We start from the raw sequence: 26,056 nt of genomic DNA on the forward strand, positions 1-26,056 counted from the left end.
ACAACCCCAAAGTGTTTAGATGAGGCTATGTAAACACAGAAAAGTGCTCTATTGCTTTTATAAAATATTTCTCAAGATTACACTCGAATCTAAAACGTCACATCTGTGTTTACATATTCTCATCTAAACACACCTATCGACCAATGAGAACGCGCGTAGTATCTCAGTTATTTTATAATTGTAAACAGGTTACACTGAAGACAGTATTTTGTCAGGCCACTTAGACGGATTTGTTTTGTAGATTAAAGGAGAGGACATAAATTTCCTCCTAATCACCTTGATAGTGAGACCTAGAGGACACAAACAAAAGAAATGAATAAACGTGGTCATTCAATTTCCTTTGTTTGCGTCCTCTAGGCCTCGCTGCCAAGCTCAATTTTAATATATCGAAAGTGGTCTATTAAATACGAATGCGTGTATTAAAAAAAAAAAAGCAACACGACTACATATATTATTTACTGCTTCACTATTTGGTCATGACAGCAAAACGATGTAATGAACATGGAATCGCGTTCTCAAGACATTGGACATTTTTATGTAACCAGAGAAATTCACATGCTAGTTAAGCGAGTTACTTTGTAGGAAGGACAAAAAATAGGATAGTTGTAAACAGTTTTAAAAGCAACATTCCTCTACGTCTTACCTAACAATTTCAGAGTAACACAATCCTTATGGAGAATTCCGTGCGATGCCCCAGTACTTTTTGTGCCAACTTTACAACAGAACTCAGCTTTATCGTCATTCTGCTGCAGATTGATCAATGTAAAGGCTGGTGTTCCATTTGTTGCCATACCAATGCTTCCAATAAAGTTTGAGTAAATTACTACACCCACATCGTGACTGTATTTAATCATGTCATCGCCACTTCGAAGCAGAAGAAAATAATCAAACGTCTCATTTGCGGGTACAAGTGAAAACCTCCACTCCAGTGTTACGTTTCCGCCGAGAATTCCTTTAACAGTCTGAGGAGGTTTCTTATTCCAGATAAATGCTGAAAAAGGAAAATAATTCTTCATTTTAATGAACTCGGCTCTAGCTTTAGCTATCGAATCAAGAACAAATATTCTAAACGCCAAGTCGCATACCTGATAATGGTAAAAACAGCAGCATCGCGAACACAATCACAAGACAGGCTTTCATGTTTAGTAAGAAGAGGAAATCGTTGACACGTTCGGCAATAGTCAGGCTATAGGGCTGCTTTTGGGGCTGTTTCAGTGCTGCATTCGAATAATAACAAAATCACCAAACGAAGGACGCAGTATCCGGGTGCTTTGGAAAGACTATCGAAAAGAACATTCAATACTTCCTTTGCCTTTATGATTTAGTTTACTCATTTCCACCTGACAATGTTAACCCACTAATCGGGTTAAATGGTAATCCACTGTATAGGAATGTATCGATTGAAGAATTTGTATTGCGGAAAAGATGAGTTGTTGGACTCAATATATTAAACAAAGCGTCTCAATACCCCTGTATTTTCGTGTCACTTTAGGGACCGGTCATCATTATCTTCTGGTCGGGGAGGAATCGGAGGATTTTTGGGGGGGAAATTTGATTTTTAGGATAAAAGAAGGGAGGAGAGGGGGAGAGCCCAAAAGGGAGAGGGGGACCGCTAAATGTCACATGCACATACAGACTTGGTGGATGGCTATTTACTACTCTAAAAAGTAACTTTGCAGTTTCCAAGCACTTGAGATGGTTAGACTGCTGGTACGTCAACTGACATCAGTCACCGTAGCCGCCTGTTCCGGTTATTAAAATTTGCACACATATAGCAATAAATTTAGACTTACAGACAGAGACGTTTCAAGAAGAAAATAGTATTTTTAAAAGGTGAAACAGCGCTACTTGGTGAGTCAAATTTTTATGATCATAAACAACTCATTTTCCGTAACATTTTGCCCCCTCCCCGCCTCCCCCCGCCAAAAAAAAAGGTGCATGAAATCACATCTTTGGCAGTCTACAATTTCAAAATTTTCTGTGGGGGCATGCTCCCGAAACCCGTTGGTTGGCTTGGCCCCTCGGGCCTCGCTTTACGCAGCCTGTTATGCTTTATTGCACGCCTGTTAAAACTTCTACTAAGAAATCTGACCAGATATCGGTCAGTATCCAGACCAGCAGAAGGTACGCATCAAACTGAGACTGCGCCATGGTGGCTTTATTATATTGTAAGTGCATCATAGTTAGATATATTACATCTACGGTTCCTTTATAACAAAACAAAACTATACTGCTTACTATTTTGGGTAGCTATGACTCGACAATGACCAGGGGGCATGGGTCACCTGTGGCGCAAGGTCACTGAAAAAAATGTAAAAGTCCGTCAGGCCAGGCAAATTTAACTTCAAGGATTAAACACTGCTCTACTCTATCCATTGCCCGCAACATGAAGCACAACTCTTCAACTCATCATGCTAGTCCAGAGGAATATCAATTAAGCCGGCTGCATGGCTTTGACATCAGTGTTGTTTGAACCAATCAGGTTCTAGTTTGGTTTTCATTTCAGCATTCAATAAGGAACAAGAATGTTTCAGAAACAACAACTTGGCAATCAGAAAAAGGAAGATCCTCCCTATTAATCACTAAAGATATCAACACAGACTGCAATGTTTGGGCAAAAAGTTTATTGGCAAAGAAGCATCCGCGGGCGGACCAATAAACTAAAAGGCATAAACTGAAAGGGTGGCACGGGTGGGCAAGAAAACGAGCGAGTACGCTGGCTGACGAGGTCGAGCAATCTGACATCCGATACTAAAACATGAGCAAAGAAGCGTGGCTGACAGGCGGGGAATGTTATCTATCGGTAATTATCAATCATCACTAAAGGTGATCATTGTTCAATTTTTTTTTTTTATACCTGAGTGGTATTCAGCCTAACCTGAGTGGTATTCAGGCTAATCGGAACGCGGCCTTTCACCCCGATTAGCCTGGATAAGGTCTTGGTTAGTCTGTATACGGTTTTCACTTGATTTTGGAAATAATACGAAATACACTTTAACTCTGCAATCTGCAATCTCACTTATTGAATTTGTTCTCAGTGTCTTTGTTGTTGCGTTGTTCCAACATCTCTAAATTCCTTGCGCGAACTTTTTCTTCATCGCCCAGTACAATCCCGCTTCTCGTTCTTCCACTTTTTCGCGAAGGTTTTCGTGTTCCTCCGGTTAGTTGTACTTCCATGGCCACATCCCTAAGAGACAGCATTATCTCATTCAGCGTGAAAGTCATGGTTACCATCTCCCTGGCTCGAAGCCTTCTTCTCTTTTTGCGATTGGAGATTTCATCGATCTTTCGATGGGATAACCAGCCCGACCGCGTGCGGATTCTTCTAACATGTAACCAAGATAAGTGCTGCTTGCTTGGAGAACATCAAAGGTGGTGCTGAACATTCCGCGGACCGGCTTCTCGCCGGTACCGAAGTGCCTCACCGTTTATCTGAAGATAAAATTTTGGATTACAGGACTGTAGGTCTCTCATTTTAGGTTTGTCACCCTGCGTTCGCATTCAAATTTGCCGCTTCGGTACCCATGAGAAGTAATGTTGTAAGACCATCCTGCCCGATGGCAAACGCCTTTATGACAATTATGAGGAGTAATATAATCTTGATTTTCAGTTATACTATGAAATGCGGGCCAGGCATGCGACAATACACGTGGTGGGCGTGGGATGTTTTGGATAGATTTGTAAAAGGTTGTGACTGAAAGCCTAACAATTCAGTGAGAGTTAAAACAAACAAAAAATAAACTGAAAGGTCAGTCGTGTTAACGAGGCAATTGAAATCACTTGGGTGGGCAAACCGTCTTTGCATAACCATTATAATAATACGAGTAAATATCTGTATGTGGACCGAATAGCGAAGCGCGCGAGTGACGTCATAACTCAGACAAACTCAGACAAACAAAACGGAATTGTGGAAGGAGGGGGACATGGGAGTGTTCTAAACACCGCAACACCGCAAAGAAAATTAACGAACACCGCATCACCGCAAGAAAAGTCAACGAAACACCGTCACCGCAACGCGTATTTGTAGCGCCATGATTCGTTCATCTACACCTAGAAAGATAATTTCATACCTCAACAATTTTCCACAAAATAAACACATCACAACGCTTTTCATTGCGAATATGTCGATACTGCTGATGCCTGTAAATCAGTTTTCTTGCTCTTGTGAAGAAACCTTGCGCGAAGTTAGGAAGCTGACGAAGAAAAAAGAGAAGGGCCTCTAGTGATGGCCTTTACCCCAGATCCCTCTGTTCTTTTACTTCGCTCACTTTTCTTGGTGTATAAACCCACTGACTGAAGCCCCATTTTGACGGCTTATTGTCAGGAATGTTTCTGTCCTCGCTCCTCTCCGTGTCTACCGAATACTGAGCTCCGGATGGCGGAGGTCGAGTTACATGTCAAGTTACGTATAAATCAAAACAGCTTCGGATTAGCAGCCGAAGCATATAGATCGTTTTCACGTGACGTCATCACTTTTTAAAATCCAAAACTAAAGAGCCACCAAAGTTTTTATCCTCGTCAGGCATAAGAGGCGGTATATTTATATCTGTTTGCAATTTTACAGCTCAATAGCGCGCTTCGTTTGGAATCCAGAGCATTTTGAATTTCAGGATTATGGGGGTGCGTGACACAAGGCTTACGATCGAGTTTGTCGAAAAATGTATACTTATCTCATGATTCGGAGCCTTTTTAGAAGTTAGAGCGTTATGAAAAGTGCTTATGTAAATGGTTGTTTGATCAGTACTGATAATCAGTCACCTAGACAGCCAAAGTAAGTTCCACATGTTTACACTATTTTCCGGCCGCCATATTGGTGTACCACGGAGGTACACCAACATGGCGTTTTCATACTGGGCTCTGTAAATATCTGCGAAACATTTCGACGAATATCTGAAGTTTGGGGAAACGCACATGCCTAAAACTTGGAGAAGTGTCTTATTTAGTTATCTTCTATAACATCATAATTTCATAGCTTTTTCCACTGGATGGTTTTCGATTTATTTTTTTGTTGCGTGACACTGAAAACGATCTATTGAAGATTGACTTGAAAGTGATGGTCTGTATTTTGTTACAAATTATTAACCTCAATGGTACGTGTTTGTCATAATTAGCATGGATTAACGAAGTTAACAAGGTAAATAAAAAAACCCCAGCTACTACTACTACTACTACTAATTCCTAGCTCTCCTCTGGGAGAATAGGGCCATAAAAAGAAAAAAAAAACCAAAAAACCCAGCACCGCAAACAATTTCATTTCACCGAACACCGCAGCGTGAAAAACACAAACATCGCACACCGTAGGGTTTAAGATCATCGCAACACCGCAAGTTGAGATTTTATTCACCGCATCACCGCATTAAAAAGACATCAACACCGCAAATTCCCATGTCCCCCTCTGGAAGATTTGACGCTTTTTCAAGCACGTAAGCAAGTGTTCCTGAAACAATTTTTAAAACGAAAATTTGGCGTTCATTTTTCTCTGATTTCTCTCAGGAAGCGCTTATGTTGTCTGACTCTCGCGGGGTTCCAATAATTTGCATTCTATTTGTAGATTTCGCGCGCTTCGTTATTGGGGAAACAATCAACAATTATTGGGCGAGGTTGAGAAAAATATCGTGATTTGTCAGTGGCAAGCAGATCAATTATTGATATTCGAGACACTCACAAGTCACGATATTTCGCGATAACCGAGTTCAATCATTGTTTTATCATTCGTTCTCCAAGTTTGTTTTCATATTTAAATCACTCTCTGATAACTCAGGGAAGCGATCTGCCATGAGCGTTGTTTCAATTGCGCATGAGCAGAATATTATTTGCAGCCAAACACATTTAAACGGTACCACGCATGATCAGACCATTATTTATAGGCAGTTGTTTGCAGGTCACGTGAGGAGATCTCGGCCAATGAAGAAGGAAATGCAGCGAATGATAAAGCTCGTTGCTGCAAGTTATTGTTTCCATTATCAGCTCCTACTCTTTTCCCTATGTTATTGCACGCAGACGTTCTTATGGCTCGTCACGTAAACCATAAGAACGTCAAAGCAGTTTTTTTATGATTATTATTTTTCTTTTTGTCTTCTAGAAAACACTGTGAGAAAGCGAACGGAATCATTCGTTTATTTCGATTATTCTATGTTGCTATCGAGTCGTAGGGGCACGGCTTAAAGTGTGCGATTTGTCACGTGGAGTTTCCTGGTATTTGAAGGTTCATCTCAAGGTTACCGTATACCTTTAGAGTTTAGAGGTGTCTCGCGTCCAAGGGATGTGACGCATGCGGTTTAAACCGTAGATACCTAAACCCCTATATCAACTTATATTTAAAGTTTATATAAAGCTGGCTATCACACTATACCAAGAGTTTTGAAATAAAATGAATGGTCGAATTTTTCATGACCTTTAATAAATGGGAGCACCCGAATCATGATATGGGTCCCTTATGAAAGCTACAAGTCGAAGGGATTTTATGTCAAATTTGGACAGTAGCTAGTTTGACATATAAAAAATGAACAACAAAAGAGTGTCTGAGAACTTTTTATTTCCAAATACTTTTTCCGAAAGCGCGGATTTTTTCTACGGTCACTCCATATTTTTTTTAATCCTATTTTGAAAATCTTCTGTACCTTTTCACCGAAATTGAATATGGCAAAGGCGCAGACACGATCTTTTAGCGCCATGGGTCCGGAAACTGAGAGACAAATTAAGTAATAGCTTCTTCTAGGCGTTCAGTTAGTTAGGGCGCAGCGCGAAAAACGGCGAGCAAAAAAAAAAAAAAATGGGAAAAGTACGGCTTTCTCTCGCCGCGCTTCTCCCCTATTTCTTTGCTCGCCGTTTCTTGCACTGCACCGCAAATAACTAAACGCCTGGAAGAGGCTAATTAAATAAGCGAAAATTCGCTTCGACTTGTGGCGTCAAAAGGTGATTCGGACGCTTGCATTTGGAGGTTGTAAAAAAAATATAATCCATTGTAATTCAAAATTCATGGTAAAGTTTGATAGCCAGGTCTATAAGCTTTAATTTGAGATAGGAGTTTAGGTATCTACAGTTTAAACCGGACGCGCTACGTCGCTTAGACGTGAGACACCTCTAAAGGTATACGGTAACCTTAACAGTCTTGTCAGACTGTTCGCGCTTTCTCCCGATTCAGTTTAACACTAGCGCCGTGATAGTATGCAAAGACTTAAAATCTTATAAAACTGACACGGGTAATAGGTCATTTCCGAGTTACCTTGTGCTTCTGTTTCAAAATGCAGGTCCACGTGTACCTCGCTGGCAACGCGCGTGAAGACACATTCCACGCAGGTCTCCCTCGCGGATTTGCGTGACACCCTCTTCTGGCGTGCTGCTCATTTCAAATAGCCAATAACTTAACTTCCGCCGATCTAAAATCGTCGATTGTTCTCACACCAGAAGCAAAACCGCAAATAAATCGAAAATGAATGTTCACTCTGATGTATGGTATCAAACGTTATGACGACGATAACCTATAGGTTGAAAGTTTACAAACACTGTACCACAACAAGGAGTCTTCGCAATAAAGCACGGAGTCTGCTCTGGAACAATCCTTTTTACATCCTTCAGTCTGGAATGCCATAAATAAAGGATTACGGCATCAAACGGAAACAAAGCCAACGTGACGTGAGACAATCTCTTTTGTTCAAGAGTGGGAGGTGTAAACATTCCTGAGAATATGTTATTCATTTGTCGATAATTACGTCAGTAATCTGTGTGACTCACTTTACGGATCGAAAAACGTTGTAGTTGTCGCTTTTTGCTGATAAAAATCACTTCAAGCCCCTGATTGAGACCTCTGCTGGCGATGATGGATAATATCCTGTCACTTGTAATACTTCACTTTCTGTTTTCCTACTCAGGTGAGGGATTAGGTGCAGTAGCGGTATATGCAAATTGCAGCGAATGTTTTATGTGAAGGAACGCACAAAGTAACATCGGGCGCGCTTTAATTTCAAACGAAAAGGGTAATAGGAAAGGAACTTGAAGTAACTGGATCTGAACTTTTAATATCGCTTGGTAACAAAGCTTCTGGGATGAGGGTTCGTCGTAATAAGCCATTTCTATTTCGGGATTATTTTACTCAAGTGACCTTTGAAATCGTTATCTGTTAAACACTTGAACGAAATTTCTGGTGCTAGACATGTTTATTTAGTTGTCAGGTAAGAGCGAAGCAAGTGATTGATAGAATGCTTTGGTATTCACTTTACAGTATAGACTTCGTGTTCCGCACCGAACTTCATGTCACAAACTGAGTAAATTTAATATTTTCATGGTCAACTGTCCTTCAAACTGTAGTAAGTTACATACTGTATTAGTTTGTTGTGTAAAGTGGAACGGCTGTCGGACACAGATTACGTAAACAATTGTTTGAGACAAGTTGCTTGACTGTTTCCCAGATCAGATCACTGCCACTAGTGATGTAACTAGTAACGTAGGACGACAGTTCGCAGGTTGTGTGTTTTTTAAATGCAACATAAACATACCGGAATTTTTTTTACAAGGTTTTGCTTGGCGTTGCCGAACGAGTTTTCCTAATAATTAAAATTACATTTGATTTTTTCCGGGCTAGTGAAAAAAGCAACATTTTCCGCATTCAACATTTTCGTAGCTTCAAATCTTGTCGGCTGATAATAAATGAAATGATAAAAATCAGGAATGGACTCTGGAGCCTTGAAAACTGGATTGGGAGCTATTAAAAGGACTCTTAGTCAATCTAAAGAAATTGTCTGGGAAAGTACGACCTGAACATTAAGACGTAGTACAACTGGATGCTTTTTTAGGCTCATCATAGTTATTTCCACGGTTTCAGTATGCCATATTTGGTATATTAAATTAATAATAATAAAGATCTTTCAACAGGGAGCCCACTTCACATACATGTGGTTTTCAGTGGGGCCCTGCAAAAGTTATTGCAAAAGCTAAAGAAATAGTAGATTAAAAATAATAATAACATTTAACCATTGTACTAATAGAAATATAGAAAACAGTAAAACAAAAAAAAAAAAAATGATAATTAAACCACATGATTTTAATTTAATCTTGCACCGGAAGAAAACTTTGGCAACATCGAATCATGTCGCTTCGAATCGTGTCTTTTGTTTTTAAAGCATTGCCTGCACTTATTTTTAGCTCTTATTAACCGAGCAGGAGGTCTGTATGGGAGAATTTTGACCGAGGTAGTGAGTACGGACCGAACGCGGTGAGGTCTGTACACACGACCGAGGTCAAGATTCTCCTATACAGACCGAGTGAGCTCGGTTAATAAGATGTTTATTATATGGCAAACAAGAAACAAATTCGTTTAATGTAACTGGTTTGTATTAGCTGACATTTTGCTTGCGAACGGCGATGAGCTGAATTCAATCTGCCAAAGTTTGCTTGTCCTCTTTACATTTTTTTTTAATCAGGCTTTTTGTCATGCCAACTAATATTTGTAGAAGATAATAGTCAATATTTTTGTATTTTAGGTTGACACTTTTTCACCCAAAAAGTAACCGTTCTAGATGGGAAAATCTAGACCGCGGTCAATATCGATTTAAGCCAATCAAATTCGAGAATTCGGTAGTTCCCAGTCCTTGTGAGACACAGCCATATAATAATTAGCTCTTATTAACCGAGCTGGAGGTCTGTATGGGAGAATCTTGACCGAGGTCGTGAGTACAGACCGAACGCAGTGAGGTCTGTACACACGACCGAGGTCAAGATTCTCCCATACAGACCGACTTAGCTCGGTTAATAAGATGTTTATTATATGGCAAAGAAGAAAACTTTAATTCGTTTAATGTAGCTGGTTTGCTAACATTTTGCTTGCGAACGGCGATAAGCTTAACTTAAACCTGCCGAAATTTGCTCGTCCGCTTTACTTTTTTTTCTTGTCATCAGGCTTTTCGGCACTTCCATAAATGATTGAGAAGTAAATAAAAGAAAATGGTGAACATTTTTGTATTTTAGTTTGCTACTTTTTCAACGCAAAATGATACCGGTCTAGATGCCGGTCTAGATGACGGTCTAGATGGGAAAATCTAGACCGCGGTCAATATCGATTTCAGTCAATCAAATTCGTGAATTCGGTAGTTCCCAGTCCTTGTGAGACACAGCCATATAATAATGTGTAATATTAGAAAAAAGTTATAAAACAAGGTCCGTAATGAATACTGTTTCATATTTTGTCTTCAGCTGCTCCTTGATTTTGATGGAGCAAAAAAGATTCTTTGCTACCAGGGGAAAGCATAAAGCACAATAGCCAGAATGAAATAACTTTCATGGTGAAATGCTGACTTCATGTCATTTTTAGGTGAAATTGGTGTTAGTATTCAATCCTAATCCACGATTGAAGCTTTTTTTAAAAAGAATCCTACAATATTTTTCTTAAGTCTGGTTTTCACTAGCGCATAAGCATAAGCCGACATACGCAGACGCTGTAAGATGTTGGTAATTAGGGAATTTTGTCACATTTCCATTTGACAAATGAATCTCCTTACTTCCTCTCATTTTCTGTTTTTGTTCTTTAGAATCACTGTCGTGGAGCGTCAAACAACCTAATGGTGTAATCAGAGGCTCACCTGCGACACTAGAATGGACAATATCATTATCAACAGAGGAAAAACTGAGAGCAGATCGCTTTTCTTTGCTAATTTTAGAACGGGAGATGTTTCTTTACAGCAATCTATGGCAGATTATGGCCGTTAAACAGTTTTCTGGTGGAGTTCACCAGGAAATTGGAAATGATGACACTTTTGATGTCGTTCCTGGAAGTGACATGACACTCCTGTTAAAAAATATCACAGACACTGACGCCACTCGGTTTCGCTGTACATTTCTCAGCTCTTTTGCGGCACCGAAAAGCATCATTGTGCTGGAAATAAAAGGTAAGATATTGCCCTGATCGGAAATCTGTACACAGATATCCTAATATTGTGTTACATGTATTACATGTAACCATTTTGGTATTTCGCCGACAATTCACGAACAATTCAACTTGTCCAAGCAATTTAGTTTGGAAAATTACTGAGCATAGTTTTTATTGAGCCTAGGATATCAAAGTAGTTATTTTTAATTTCATTTCTTTCGCTTTTTATGTAGATTTCCCCATAAAAGTACGGCTTGTGGGTGGTACTACCCCCAATAAAGGTCGAGTAGAAGTGTATCGTAATGGATTCTGGGGCACCATTTGTAAAGATGGCTGGAATACCCCGGATGCATCAGTTGTGTGTCGAATGCTGGGATACACAGGGGCCTGGACGGCCGGTTGTTGTACCGAATATCCCGGGGGGACTGGTCCGGTCTGGTTAAGTGAGCTGTCGTGCACAGGAGAAGAGAAGTCTTTAACAGAATGTGGTCACAGTGGCTGGGGGATCAATAACTGTGATCATGGAAAAGACGTGGAGGTAATATGCCACAGTCCGCCGACAGAAAAACCTTCAGGGCTTTCCAGCGCAGTGACAAAGCCAACGATCCAGACTTCCCAAACTCTACTACCAAGCGGAACAGCAATAACAACGTCAATAACAGTATCCTCTGCAGTACATTCCACTGTTAAATCTACAACAATACATCGGATGTCCCCATCACTATCCTCTAGCACAATAACACCGAATGTACAGAAAATGTCGTCCTTTCGTACGTCCAGCACTCAAGTGTCGTCTACATCAACTTCCTTCATCATGTCTCAAAAGGCTCCTTCATCGTCTAGCTTGTTTTTAGTCGTTGTACCTTCAGTAGTATCTCCCAGTTCATCTTCAATTGTGGTGTCGAGCTCGGTTACTCCTACGTTACCACCTGGTAGGTATACGCGAGTGTCACGTTCTATAGCCTGCGAATACAGCTTCCTCTCATGGCTCCCGGCTGTACGTGAAACCCCGCGGCAGCAGTGACGGGCAGCTGGCTATACGTTCGCAGGATACGCGTTCCCTAGAAAAAAATAAAAATTTAGCAACCTCAACAGTGTTAAGCCGAAGATAAGGGTTTCGTTACGCTATGTAAATATATATTTTCTTTTGGCGGGGAAGGGGGGTGATTTTGCCTCTCCTCTTCCATTATTATTACTATTAGTAAACTTGAGATGACAACCAATTTGTGAGGATGAAATCTCTGTTAACTGTTCAGGAAAGTCTTTCTTTAGATTAACGATTCCCTATCCCATTAAGTCTTCTCCAATGTTCTCTGTTAACAGATTGATAGTAATCTGTTGGTACATATGTCTTAAAGAAGAACCTGAAATCTGAGCACGACGTAGTAAACGTGACATTAATTGGCTCCAAATTCCAGTTTCCTATTAAGTTCATTTATTCAATTCAATGTGTGTATAGATTGGACAGAACGTAATGATAAAACAAACATTTTTTATAAACCAACCAGAGTCGCAAGAATTGGAGCTTATTCTTATCAGTGCCCCTGGGTTTACTTAACAGGGAAGAGAGAAACTGACTATAGGCTGTTAATCTGTTTTGTTTTCTAACAGCTCCAATAGTGCGATTAACAGTATCCTCTGCAGTACATTCCACTGTTAAATCTACAACAATACATCGGATGTCCCCATCACTATCCTCTAGCACAATAACACCGAATGTACAGAAAATGTCGTCCTTTCGTACGTCCAGCACTCAAGTGCCGTCTACATCAACTTCCTTCATCATGTCTCAAAAGGCTCCTTCATCGTCTAGCTTGTTTTCAGTCGTTGTACCTTCAGTAGTATCTCCCAGTTCATCTTCAATTGTGGTGTCGAGCTCGGTTACTCCTACGTTACCACCTGGTAGGTATACGCGAGTGTCACGTTCTATAGCCTGCGAATACAGCTTCCTCTCATGGCTCCCGGCTGTACGTGAAACCCCGCGGCAGCAGTGACGGGAAGCTGGCTATACGTTCGCAGGATACGCGTTCCCTAGAAAAAAATAAAAATTTAGCAACCTCAACAGTGTTAAGCCGAAGATAAGGGTTGCGTTACGCTATGTAAATATATATTTTCTTTTGGCGGGGAAGGGGGGTGATTTTGCCTCTCCTCTTCCATTATTATTACTATTAGTAAACTTGAGATGACAACCAATTTGTGAGGATGAAATCTCTGTTAACTGTTCAGGAAAGTCTTTCTTTAGATTATCCCATTAAGTCTTCTCCAATGTTCTCTGTTAACAGATTGATAGTAATCTGTTGGTACATATGTCTTAAAGAAGAACCTGAAATCTGAGCACGACGTAGTAAACGTGACATTAATTGGCTCCAAATTCCAGTTTCCTATTAAGTTCATTTATTCAATTCAATGTGTGTATAGATTGGACAGAACGTAATGATAAAACAAACATTTTTTATAAACCAACCAGAGTCGCAAGAATTGGAGCTTATTCTTATCAGTGCCCCTGGGTTTACTTAACAGGGAAGAGAGAAACTGACTATAGGCTGTTAATCTGTTTTGTTTTCTAACAGCTCCAATAGTGCGATTAAGTGATGGCGGCGCGGCCGATTTTGGCCGAGTGGAGATCCTCTACAATGGAACTTGGGGCGCAGTCTGTGATGACAGCTGGGATATTGAAGATGCTGCTGTAGTTTGTCGAATGCTTGGCTTCAAATACGCGTGGACCGCTATCTCATTTGGTGTCTTTATTACAAACAACGATCTTGATTTTTATGGAACTGGGCCCATTTGGCTCGATGATGTTAACTGTAACGGAAACGAGAGCTCTCTTAGCGAGTGCAGTCACAATGGTTGGTTGGTTCATAACTGCGATCATCTGGAAGACGCCGGAGTGTTCTGTGGTGATTCACCAAGGCCAGCCAATCAGAGCGTATCAACAGTGGTTAATGACGCTAACAAGCCTGTAGGACCACCATGTAAGTTCTTTTGTGTAGTTTTTTGAAAAGCAATTTTCACAACCAATTGAATTGCAAACATTGACTGAATTAGTTTGTACTTAACGGTTTTTGTAGCTCGTAGCTTTATGGGTTATACAATCTTGACGCCGACTAACTAGTGCCAGGTGATACGTGGCATGCGTTCATCCTGTGAGTTCACTTCTACATGTACAAATCTCAATTTCATTTGATAAGAGGTCAAAAGTCATCCGCCGCCAATGAGTCATCAATAAGTTTCATCGCTGTAAATTTCTACTCGCTGTTTGTATTTTGACGAGTCTTCAGGGCGATCCAAAATGCAGCCTATTATGTGAATATATCCAATCACCGTTTAGCAGCATTTTTTTTTCAGAAACCCTTCAATTAAACTTGGGACTTCCATGCTCATAATTAAGAACGCAATAAACAGTCACAGATTGAGACGGACAGTTTTCGTAGACGCCTGTTTCCTGATAAGTTTGATAATATTTTTTAGCCAAATTTAAACCATTTTGATTTTATGCAACGTTTTCGTTGGAGAATATCAAAGTAAAATTCCGGTTCAGGTGAAACTTCGTCGCACTGTGTTGCAGGTTGGCTCTCTTCAAGAATTGAACTTGTCTGTTTGGTTTTAAAATAACTTAAGATGAACGTTCTTTTTTTTGCACCACAGCTGTTGAAGTTCGATTAGTGAATGGATCAAGTAATAGAGAAGGTCGTGTGGAAGTCTTTTATAATGGTGAATGGGGGACTGTTTGCGATGATGACTTGGACAAACCAGAGGCAGATGTCATTTGCAGAATGATGGGCTTTCCCGGAGCCGTCTCTGCTGAGGTTGAAGCGACATTTGGTGCCGGAGATTCCAATCAAATCATTCTACTTGATGAGTTATGGTGCAGTGGATATGAGACATCAATTGCTTCTTGTTCATTCACAAGATGGGGATCAAGTGACTGCGACCACGATGAAGATGCAGGAGTAGTTTGCGGTGAGAAAAATGTAACAGGTTCATCTCAACTTTATTGAAAATCATTCTTTTTGTGATAAACCCACAGTTTCTGCCTTTCAGCTGATGCTAATGGCTCATTGAAATTTTAATATGCCAGCCTGAAGACCTCATTGTCAGGGGTTGGGATAGAATAAACTATAGGTTGTTAAAATCTGATAAAAATTAGTAGTAGTATTATTTATCTATTCTCTAGCCCCAATAGTGCGATTAACTGATGGCGGCATTCCAAATTTTGGCCGAGTAGAGATCTTTCACGAAGGAACTTGGGGTACAGTCTGTGATGACAACTGGGATATAAAAGACGCTGCTGTAGTTTGTCGAATGCTTGGCTTCAAATACGCGTGGACCGCAATCTCATTTGGTGTCAGTGTCGCAGAACAGGGCGTTGAACTTTATGGAACTGGGCCCATTTGGCTCGACGATGTTATCTGTAACGGAAATGAGAGTTCCCTCAGCGAGTGCAGCCACAATGGTTGGTTGGTTCACAACTGCGATCATCTGGAAGACGCCGGAGTGTTGTGTAGTGACTCACCAAGGCCAGCCAATCAGAACGTATCAGCAGTGGTGAATGACACTGGCAAATCAGCAGGAACACCATGTATGTTTACTGTGGCCATAATAGGCATAATATGTTACCGGCCGCTTTATTAAGATTCGTATTTTCCTCTTCAATTCTTCCGGCATAGATTTAAATTTTGCTTTATTTTTGTTGAACCCACAGCTGTACAAGTCAGATTAGTGAATGGCTCAAACGATCGGGAAGGTCGTGTGGAGGTTTTTTACAATGGTGAATGGGGGACTATTTGCAATGATCACTTCGATATACGAGATGCAGAGGTGATTTGCCAAATGATGGATTTTCCAGGAGCCGTCTCTGTTGACGTTGACGGGAGGTTTGGAGCTGGAAATTCCACTCAAAAAATTTGGCTTGATGACTTATGGTGTAGCGGAAATGAAATTTCTGTTGCTTCTTGTTCATTCAGAAGATGGGGATCACATAATTGTAACCATAAAAAAGATGCTGGTGTGATTTGCAGGGAGACAATTCCAGGTAAAGTGATCGATTATTACTCGCATGGTTGTACTCTCATAGTGTCAATACTAATGACGTCTTACTTTTCGTGGAAGCCGGGTTAACAGGTCGTCGAGTGCATAGACGTCCAAACGCCTGTATAGATAATTCTTATTCTGATTTGTAATTATTCCATAACAGTTATATACGTTGAGTTATTGGATGGATTGGGTTACGCAAATCAAGGTCGCGTTTCCCTTTACTACAATGGCCAGTGGGGAACCGTGTGTGATGATGAGTGGGACATGAATGATGCCCATGTTGTGTGCCGTATGCTGGGATACCCAAAAGCTGTTGCATTTACTACCGATTCCTCTTTTGGCGGTGCTCAGGATGGGCCAATATGGCTTGATGAAGCCAACTGTACAGGGAATGAGAACACGCTTGCAGCTTGTCCGCATGGCGGCTGGGGAAACAGTGACTGTTATCATACTGAGGATGCTGGAGTCATTTGTGACTTTAACTACACTGTGGATGCAAAGGGTAAGGGAGACCCGTGGTAACTCCTTCATAAAACAGTTTGGCAATTGAAAACTTAGGCGTAAATAAAAGAGAGCATTCAGGACAATTTTTTAAAACTGGGTTTAATCAATATCTTTGCAAACAGGCATCTTAAGGTATGTGGTGTATAGTACATGTACAAAAAGAGTTTTTCCTGTAATATAATTGGCAATTGTAAGGTATAGCTTCGTTCCTTCGTTTTTTTGATCAGGCCATGCGTTCTGATAATGTAAGTCATTCAAATCGCTCGCGAGCAACTCTTATTGGTCCTAACGGTAACAATGTTTGCTGAACTTTATCACTGAATAAGTGAGACACTCTCCACAGATGCAAGTTGCAATTTTGACATCTGGTATTGTGGCTGGGAGAATGGGCCTGAAAGCCGGGACTTTACGTGGACTAGGCAATTTGGTCCAACTCAATCACGTGACACGGGACCGTCACGGGATCACACCTCAGGGTCCGGTAAGAGCAACGTAATTGACGTGATATAGCATGATATCTGCCTGCAAGACACTTCACTATTTTATCCGTAAACATCTTGTTCACTGTTTGCGATTTTCATCCACCCCTTTTTACCACCGCCCACCTACAAGATACGATAAGATACTTGTTGAACGTGGAGGTACGCTTAGCTAATCAGTTAGTTTACAGGTGATCCACGACCCTAGTCTATGCTAAAAATTAAAACTAAAAATGTACAATAATTGATCGTATAAAACTACGAACGCAGAGAACTAAAAAACCTAGAGAATCAAATCACAATAAATTCCGATATCAGTCAAACTTAAGCGATCGAATTTTGTTGTTCACTTCATTAAAGCCTTCTTTAGTTCTAATATCATTTGTTAGCTCGTTCCGTTTATTTGCGGCAAAATATCTCCATGATTTGAGACCATATTTAGTCGTGTTCATTTTTGGCAAAGAAAGGATATAGTCATGTCGAAAATGACTTTTTTCGGGTCTAGAAGCAATGAGCGTTTGCTTTTTTCACTTTGTAGGATTGTACTTCTACATAGAAGCATCAGGACGAAGCGTGGGAGAAACTGCTAGTCTTGAATCACCATACATACAAAGCAATGGGAACGCCACGTGCATGGTTTTCTACTATCATCTCTATGGACATTCAATTGGTAGCCTCAGAGTAAAGGTTGGAAATCAGGTTTTGTGGCAGCTGTCAGGCAACCAAGGCAACAGTTGGTACAAAGCGACAGTGCCCCTTGATTTTGATGGCATATATAGGGTAGGATAATTTTGTTTCTTCTAGTCTAAAAACTAGAGTGGGGTAAATAAGCTACCAATGGCCGAAACAATCAGTCATCTCTAAATTGACATTCCAGATATCAGCGAAGAAAAACAGCGGGCCATCGTTTCTTTTCAATTGCCTCTTTACTTGTTCGAGATGTTATCACCCACTGTGTTGATAGCAAGACTCCACCTCTCTTAAGCATTTATTTTCATTCTTTCTCGTTCTATAAACAGGAGCTCTACCTTTACCTTAAGGTAGAGTGTTTGTTATGACATGCTGTCTAACAGGTTCCCTTTTCCCGAAGATATCGGGTGACACATTTTTCACGTCGGAAACGTTTTAACATACTTTTTTTCTTGCTTTAATGTGTCTTTAAGACTTTGTATTTCTGTTTGCTGTAGGTCATGTTTGAAGGTGTGGTTGGCAGTACTGCATTCAGTGATATCGCGATTGATGATGTTGAGTTTCTAGAAAATACGAAGTGTGCCTCAACGGCTGAAACGTTAGGTAATATGCCCTGTGGTAACATGGTGGGGTTTGAACGTTTGAGAATTATAAAGAATATTTCTACTAAAAAGTTACAGACGCGTTTTGCTATCTTTCTTGGTTTTCTCATTGATCCCAAACATCTCACACTTTGTCAATTTCCTGGTGTAAATTTATTGTAAATAAACAGACAATTAACAAAAAGAAAACTCAAAAACATCTCACACTTTGGCACATGTTTTGCAATGTGACAAATTCATTATGAGCGAACGATACATATTAAACTATTGTGACAAATGACTTTTACTTCTGCTTATTATTGCTTGGAGGTCTGTAGAATTGACGAGAGCTTCCGACTTCATTCGGTCCAACTCTCCTGGCTGACCACAGGTCTATTTTTAACGCATGTCCTGATAATTTGGTCGCAGCTCAAAGTGATATTTCCAAATCGATTGTTATTCTTTTTCATTGCAAAATGTACAAAACGTTACCACGGTATTGACGTCAGTGTCATGGCTCTTTGTTGGACCAGTATTGTGAGACGCAATTTGTTAAGCGTTTGGGTAAATGTTTTTTTTTTTTTTTTTTATCGCAGTGTTTAATTGTCTCTAAGAGTGAGTATACTGTTTATATTATAAACTACGTACATGTTTTCTCTTCAGTTCCCCCTAGAATTCTGTGGATTTCTCCCAGTCAAACAGCCGAACTTGGCAAAGAAGTAACTTTGGTATGCACAGTAACTGGTCGGCCCACACCGCGTGTTGTGTGGAAGAAAAATGGCATTGTTCTTCAAGACAGTGTGTCTACTGGTAACATCACTCTCGTCAACATCTCCTCTGTAGATGGTGGAAGCTATGAGTGTTCGGCGATTAATATTGTGGCAAATGACACGAGAATGACGCAGCTCAACGTTATAGGTTGGTATTTTGCCTCTCTTGATATCACGTATCGTACATTATCATATATATTACTGAATCTTGTTCAGTTAAATTTGTCCGCCTATCCTCCCTGACCCTGTTCTAAGCACGTAAACTATAAGACTTGAGGTGATGTTTTATTTCCGCAGGATTCCCGAGGGACACCGCCATCAGTACCAACGTCTCTGCTAATGTAGCCGCTCTCGGTGAAGCTGTTACAATACGGTGTTCTTCTCTTGGCTACCCCAAACCAATTTGTCGAATTTACCATGAGGGTGCCTTGGTTAACGTCAATGACAGTCTTTATGATATTCGAAACTTCACAGCGGCAGATCAAGGGGAATACACTTGTAACTGCTCCAATACTGCGGCTTCAGAGGAGGTCAATGTCACTGTTGTTCTTTATGGTGAGTACGGTAATTTGTGTAGCTGTATATAACACTCCTATTTTCAACCGAAAGTTCCAGAGCAAACATGCTAGTCAGAAAAGTGTTTTTCATCATATTTCAAGTACTTACTTTTGCATGTGGTTATTTATGTCCTTTAAAATGGTAGTTTGAAGTAGCGACACGTTACCTCTTTGGAAATTCATTTTTCTTTTTTGGACAAAAAACCACTACTCATTGAGTACGGAAATTATATTACAGGATGGAGGCAGTGATGACGCTGTGTGTGTCTCTTTTTGGGCGCCCCACCCTTCCATCCCCAAGAATTTTGCCAGTTTGTACGTCAATACCCGTTTACTCTTGGTGGCAGAGAGTAGACACTTAGACGTGCGAATGAACACCCAGTAAAATGACGCATGTACCAGGGAGAGTCCTATTTTTCTGATGAACTGGTTTTCACTGAAAGCAATAGATTGGCACCTTTATATCTGGAAATCGATGTCGAGAGAAACTAAATGTCTATATACGTTTTCGTATCGCTTTGTGTTGGTAACTGTTGTTACGTACACTCCTTGCAATGATAACAATGCAGCATTTGAACGAAAAATCACAGACTAAATATTAATGTGCTCGTGTTCTTCAACAGAGTCTCCAAATATCCATTCCATTTTTCCTGCCCATCAACTGGCCAATGAAACAGACACTTTTGAGATTTTCTGTAATGCGACGGGAAATCCACCTCCTGTGGTAACATGGACAAAGATTGGCGACAACAACAAAGTCTACCCCACAGGAAAATCACTGAGAGTGCAAAATGCTGAGAAATCAGACTTTGGAACCTACCAGTGCACGGCTGAGAGTGTGCGCGGCGAGAATATTTCCGCTGTAGCTACAGCTGAGATTGACAACTGTAAGTTAACTTTAAGTATTTATAACTTTCTCCTATAGTTTCCTGACTTGTAAAATTTCACTCAGCACAAATTTCAGGTTATGAATTCTTTTCGGCGTCGAACTAAAATGCGATAGCTCAGAGAACAGTGCTTGTTTTATTCAGGTTGGTAAACAAGAATCGTTCGCTGTAGTTTGAAATAGAAATTATTTAAGGCGAATGCAGCTACTGCCTTCCTTCGCCATTAGTTCATAGCGTGCACAACCTTTATCTTACCTTGAATAAAATATTGAGCAAGGTAGTTTGAAATTTGACTTTTCAAAATGACTGCAAAGCTTATCGACAAATACGAAAAACCTAAACCTTATTTAGTTAACTAGTTTAGCTGGTGTGAACAGGGTATTAAATATTGAATATTGTTCATCTGTAACGCTTCTTGAACCGATTTCTCATTCTCCTCATATTGTACTGTTCTTTTAAAAACCGTAATTTAGTATATTCTTAATGTGTTTTAATTGTTATTTACAGTTTCACCAACGATCGACTACAGTCCACAAAATATCACCATTTTGGAAAAAGACAAAAGGAATGTTACATTGTACTGCAATGCCACAGGCAGACCAAGAGTTCAGCTGTCCTGGGTTAGAGTTAGAGACGGCAACACAGTGGCTTTCGGAAATACTCTTAAGATCTTGACAGCTGACCGGTCACATCGCGGAGAATACAGATGTGTTGCTGATAATGGAGTTGGAAATCCGATATCTACATCAGTATATATTGATGTTCTTTGTAAGTGTAGAAAATACTGAAGCGATAATTTTTTTTATATTTGTTTAAATCAAATACGTGGACCTATCAGTTCTGTTTGTGTCTCAATACAATTTTATTCTTCCTTGTAGATAATCCATCATCCACTAGATTATTTACCGATAAAGTGAATGCCGCAGTCAGTGGGAACGGTCGCATTGCACTGTCTTGTGTGACTGACGCAAACCCGCGGCCCAGCCAATACCAGTTTTATCGTGACGGTGTCTACCTTAGAACCAGTCTTACCGGAATACACGTGATCCAGAAAGCCAGATACTATGATGCGGGCACGTATCTGTGTGTGCCACTCAACAGTCTTGGGGTTGGCACTAACAGTTCTGTCCAAGTTTTTGTCAATGGTGAGTAATACTCATAAATATCGAGTGGGTTATCATTGTAACCAGTTGAAGATGTTTTGTTCATTTTTGTTCCGAGATCCTCTAACTCTAAGGAGAAAAGAAAGAATCTAGTAACGTTGGCCCGCAGTAGATGTTGTTAATACGTTGTATCTTACTCATTTAGATAATTCCTTTCCCCAGGTCCTTTCTCTATCATTCACTTTCCACGAAACATGACAGTGAACGAAAGTGCAAGTGTGTCATTTTTCTGTAATGGTACCTCTTATTATCCATATGAGAGTCTTGTACCTCAAATCTCCTGGACTAAGCTTGGAGACAGCAACAAAGTGTTTCCATCAGGTCAAAAGCTTGTTCTACAGAATGTGAGTCGACATGATACAGGAACGTACGTGTGTGAAGCTAAGAATGGAGTTGGGCTGCCTGATACTGCTACTGCTGTTCTGAACGTGTTACGTGAGTACACAAACCTGTTTAATGACAAACAATAGTCTTCGTAATGACAAAATCAAGAAAAAGGATTAATTAAAGTGTATGCTAGCATTCAGCTGCTTTGATTGAGAACAGGATAGCTAAGGCTTGAAATAGATAATTGACAGTACTGCCTTGATGTTAAAAGTATATATAGTTAAATAGGTTTACAACTTCTAATTTGAGGCGCGTTGGGCAGTAAACATTTGGCATGTTTGTGTTGTCGCATAAGAATATTATAATGGCTGAAGATATGAAAATATCTCACTGAGCTCAAGCTCGTTTTAAGACCAGGGTTGTGATATGAGGAGTCCTAAAGATTCGTATTATGATCACACGCCTCAATTGATCCTAGCACAATCTTTCTTGTTCCACAGATAAGCCATATGACACCAAACTAGAGGCATCAATACCGGATAACGTCGGAGTGTTAAACTTGTCAATTATCCTGACTTGCAGCGCAAATGCTAACCCACCTGTTACTGCGTATAACATTTACCACAATGGTATCCTAGTGTCTAATGCATCCACTGGTGCCCATAACATCACACGCGCACTAGCAGAGCATAATGGATCATACGTGTGTGTACCTTACAACGATTTTGGGCCTGGAGAAAGAGCCGCCCTGAACGTCACATTTGTAGGTCAGTGACTTGAGTTGTAGAAAATATGAACTGGACAAACAATGTTGTGGTATTAATTAGCTTTTGCATGACAATCCATTGCACAAAGAGCAAGTATTAATCCTGGTCAGTCGGTAAATCTGTTATTTCGTATGAGTATGCCAAATTACTTGGCAGCTTGGGGTAAGCTATGGGTCTAGACACAATAATAAAGTTAATGAGGTACATTTCTTTTAATTTAACTCAATGTTATCCACGAACGTTTTCACTAATGCGTCCTAAAAATCAAAACGCGCGCTTCTTGTTTTATAACATACATAAACTTTATGAACGTGCCTTCACATCTAGCCGATGGGGAAAATAAACCGCTCTAATAACGTGTAACGTCCTTAACCTGATTTTAAGATAGTTTCTTTTTTCCTCGCTAGGTCCTTGTGGTGTTAAACGTGTGTATCATTCATGGTCGCCTCAGATCGTAGCAGGGGAGTACGCTAAATCTGGGGAGTGGCCATGGCAGGTACAGTTGGGATACTTTGACATCAGCGAGAGTATCCCTCACATCTGTGGCGCCTCCATCTTGGATCATTACTGGATTGTCACTGCTGCACATTGTGTTAAAAGTCCATTCAAAGAAAGACCTGCAGCTAACTTCAATGTCACTGTTGGTAAGTACATAAGATTTTTTGTCCACAAATGGGACATTTGAGATTGCTTCACGTGGGTGTCCCCATTTAAGTAGGCCATTTGTTGCACCGAATATGAGAATGGGAAATTATCGTCAGTTTCGACCGGCACTGGCTTACAGGCCTCTCTGTGCTTCCTACAACCACCCACCTCTATTGTTTCGCGTTCATTTATATCGTCATTGGTATTTTGTCAAGGTCGACTTAAATGTTTAACCAACAATGTGATATTGATTTTCCGTTCACCAGTATTGCTATAACTAATAATTTTGTGTCAAAAAAACTTTCAGGGGAGCTTCATAGGGGATTGCACGAAGGAACGGAACAAAATATCCCAGTGGAGAACATCTTCGTACACGACGAATTCGACCAGCAAAGCCTTGAAAACGACATCGCCCTGATGAAACTCAAACAACCGATACTCTTTGATGCGCATGTCTCACCAATCTGCCTTCCAGACTTCGATTTTGCTGTTGGTACCACTTGTTACGTCACCGGATGGGGACTGTCTGGACCTCTGGGTTCGACGTCAGACATTCTTCAGGAGACTTCCGCCCCTCTGATGGATCACACAGTTTGTAAAAATCATTACACAGGCATAAACCCGGTGACGTCACACATGCGCTGTGCGGGGACCCTGGGTCAGAGTCAAGGTACATGTAAAGGAGACAGCGGGGGACCGCTGACCTGTGAACGAGATGGCCGTTGGTATTTAATGGGTGTTACCAGTTGGGCTAATGGTGGCTGCATGAATAACGGCGACCCAGGAGTGTTTTCTGATACTTTGTATTTTAGAAACTGGGTTGAGGAAGTTATGAGAAACAGTACAAGGACAACAATTTAAAACGTAATATATTAGGTCATGGGTGGGTCAAAGTGCACTAGCCTTGTGCAAAGCGATGTTAAACTTGTTGGTGTGTTTCACACGGATCAGTCGAAGAATTATGATTTAAATTAAAGTAATGAATTACAGTTGTTAAGAATGAAGCTATGACGCCAGAGTGCCCTGAGGCACCGGGTCCCATTTGCTCAAAGAATAACGCTATGCACCGGATACTTGTAAATCGCTACCCGTTGAAAAACGTAAAGACTTTCAGTTATACACCCCCTATGCAACTGCGACCAGATTTTCGAGGAGCTAAATTGTACCCAGAGGATTTCACATGTCGATTAAGCTTTAACTTATGACGAAGTGGCTTGGTAGCCAGGATAGTTTAATTCAAGATAAAACCTTTCGAGTGTAAATAATAAAAATTGATTGTTAGGTCAAATATAGGAGATGTACAGTGTGAGTATAGTTAATAGAGGGATATCGTTATGAAGCTCGTCAAACTTCAAAGAAGCAAACACAGATGCCAGTCTTTTGTTTTGAGCTCATATATTATCACGAATTACGTAACCGAAACTGTTCTATTGTTTACTTGCTCAGAGAAAAGTGAGCACTTACAATGTTATGTTACACGGTTAAGACGGAAAAGTGAACAAAAACAGATTTTCATAACATTCTCCTCTATAACTTAAGTGCGAGGAAGAAACAAACAGAACAGATATGTTTTCTATGCAAAATTGAGAAGAAAACAGATTCATTATTTATGGAACTTTTTGCATTTTGGAGGTCTATTTGTGGGCCACGATCGTGATGAAAATGACATGTTAAGCAAATTGCACAAATACAAACATTTAATAGTGGTATTAGAAAAATACCATGGCGAATTTTATAAACAGTTTAGAAGTCATATAATGACTAATGATTTGTGCTACTAAAGCTGAAAAGAAACAGGCAAATATGAGACTACGAACCCTAGTTTTCTACGAGGTGACTATGAACGAGGCACAGTCAAGTTGACTATAACTCGTAGAAAACGTGGACGAGCACTCTAACTGTTTTAGTATAAATTTAACGTAGTCTTTTTGCATTAAAAAAATGTCAAGTAGAAAAATCTGTTTTATTGTGTTACATCGGACAATTCAAAGAGTTTAGTAAAGTTTCGATTCAAGCATTACGTGCGACGTGCACTGATGCGTGTAGATAAAATCACGTGAACTATCACGTGTTCAGCTGTTTTCTAACAGCGGATAGAAACGGTAATTGAGCCAATCAAATACACTCACAGTAGACCACGGTAAATTAATACTAATATGAATTAGAATCGTTTGACGAAGGGCCATAACGTGCGAAATAATTTCCGTTGCGAATGTAATTCCAGTGATGTTCTATTGAATTGGAGCCCATTATCTCTTTCATCAGCGGTCATTCATAACAAGTGATATAGATAGGTAAAGATAGACAACAAATGCCTCAAAACAATGGGTTATGTCGGAATTTCTTTGCCAGAGCGACCTGTTCTTCTCTGTTATGGTCCTTTGATTCGACAAGCAGATAACTAAATGGCAACGACTTACTTTTTTCACTATAGGTGGTGAAGAATATATCATTTTTCCAGGTTACTCGAAACGCTAATTAGCAAATATGCGGATCATTTTCCTCTTAATAAATATTGACAAATTTGGTGTATTTATATATTTACGAAATAATGTATTTTTTATAGATCAGAACAGTTAATTCATGAGGGCTGTGTGTATTTATTTTGTTAGAGTATTCCTACAATTGAGTAATTAAAATTAATTAGAATATTGCAACTAAAGTGTTTGTGAGTTTGATTTGAGGGTCAGTAATTAAAAAAATTCTCTGAATTATCCGCTAATGAATTTCGCAAAAACATCTAATAAAGTCGTAGGCAGTGTTTCCTTTTCTCTCTATACATGCGCTG

General features: G+C 40.1%; 3 protein-coding genes across 3 annotated transcripts in view; 2 read left to right on the top strand and 1 right to left on the bottom strand.

Moving 5' to 3' along the window:
- Positions 1 to 1,905, bottom strand: part of LOC145492316 (neural cell adhesion molecule 1-like) — a 32,114-nt gene extending 30,209 nt beyond the window's left edge. The window contains exons 1-2 of the mRNA XM_081471743.1: positions 1,086 to 1,905; positions 644 to 991 (exon numbers count right to left, since the gene is read on the bottom strand). Of these exons, the coding sequence (XP_081327869.1) occupies positions 644 to 991; positions 1,086 to 1,140 (403 nt within the window). The 5' untranslated portion in view covers positions 1,141 to 1,905. The remainder of the gene's footprint in view (positions 1 to 643; positions 992 to 1,085) is intronic.
- The window catches only part of LOC145492513 (uncharacterized), a 49,498-nt gene that overhangs the window by 22,821 nt on the left and 621 nt on the right, over positions 1 to 26,056 (top strand). The gene's annotated exons all lie outside the window — the stretch shown is intronic.
- LOC145492245 (uncharacterized) lies at positions 6,683 to 25,924 on the top strand. The gene is made up of 21 exons (XM_081471611.1): positions 6,683 to 7,871; positions 10,524 to 10,880; positions 11,095 to 11,793; positions 12,473 to 12,763; positions 13,432 to 13,836; positions 14,510 to 14,824; positions 15,039 to 15,443; positions 15,567 to 15,896; positions 16,059 to 16,400; positions 16,746 to 16,883; positions 17,420 to 17,661; positions 18,069 to 18,174; positions 18,816 to 19,070; positions 19,220 to 19,477; positions 20,103 to 20,366; positions 20,874 to 21,134; positions 21,245 to 21,511; positions 21,692 to 21,964; positions 22,357 to 22,623; positions 23,031 to 23,267; positions 23,576 to 25,924. The coding sequence occupies exons 1-21, from the start codon at positions 7,817 to 7,819 to the stop codon at positions 24,127 to 24,129; spliced, it is 6,321 nt and encodes a 2,106-aa protein (XP_081327737.1). The 5' UTR covers positions 6,683 to 7,816; the 3' UTR covers positions 24,130 to 25,924.

The sequence above is a fragment of the Orbicella franksi genome, chromosome 7 (assembly GCF_964199315.1).
Source record: "Orbicella franksi chromosome 7, jaOrbFran1.1, whole genome shotgun sequence".
NCBI classification, from domain to species: domain Eukaryota; kingdom Metazoa; phylum Cnidaria; class Anthozoa; order Scleractinia; family Merulinidae; genus Orbicella; species Orbicella franksi.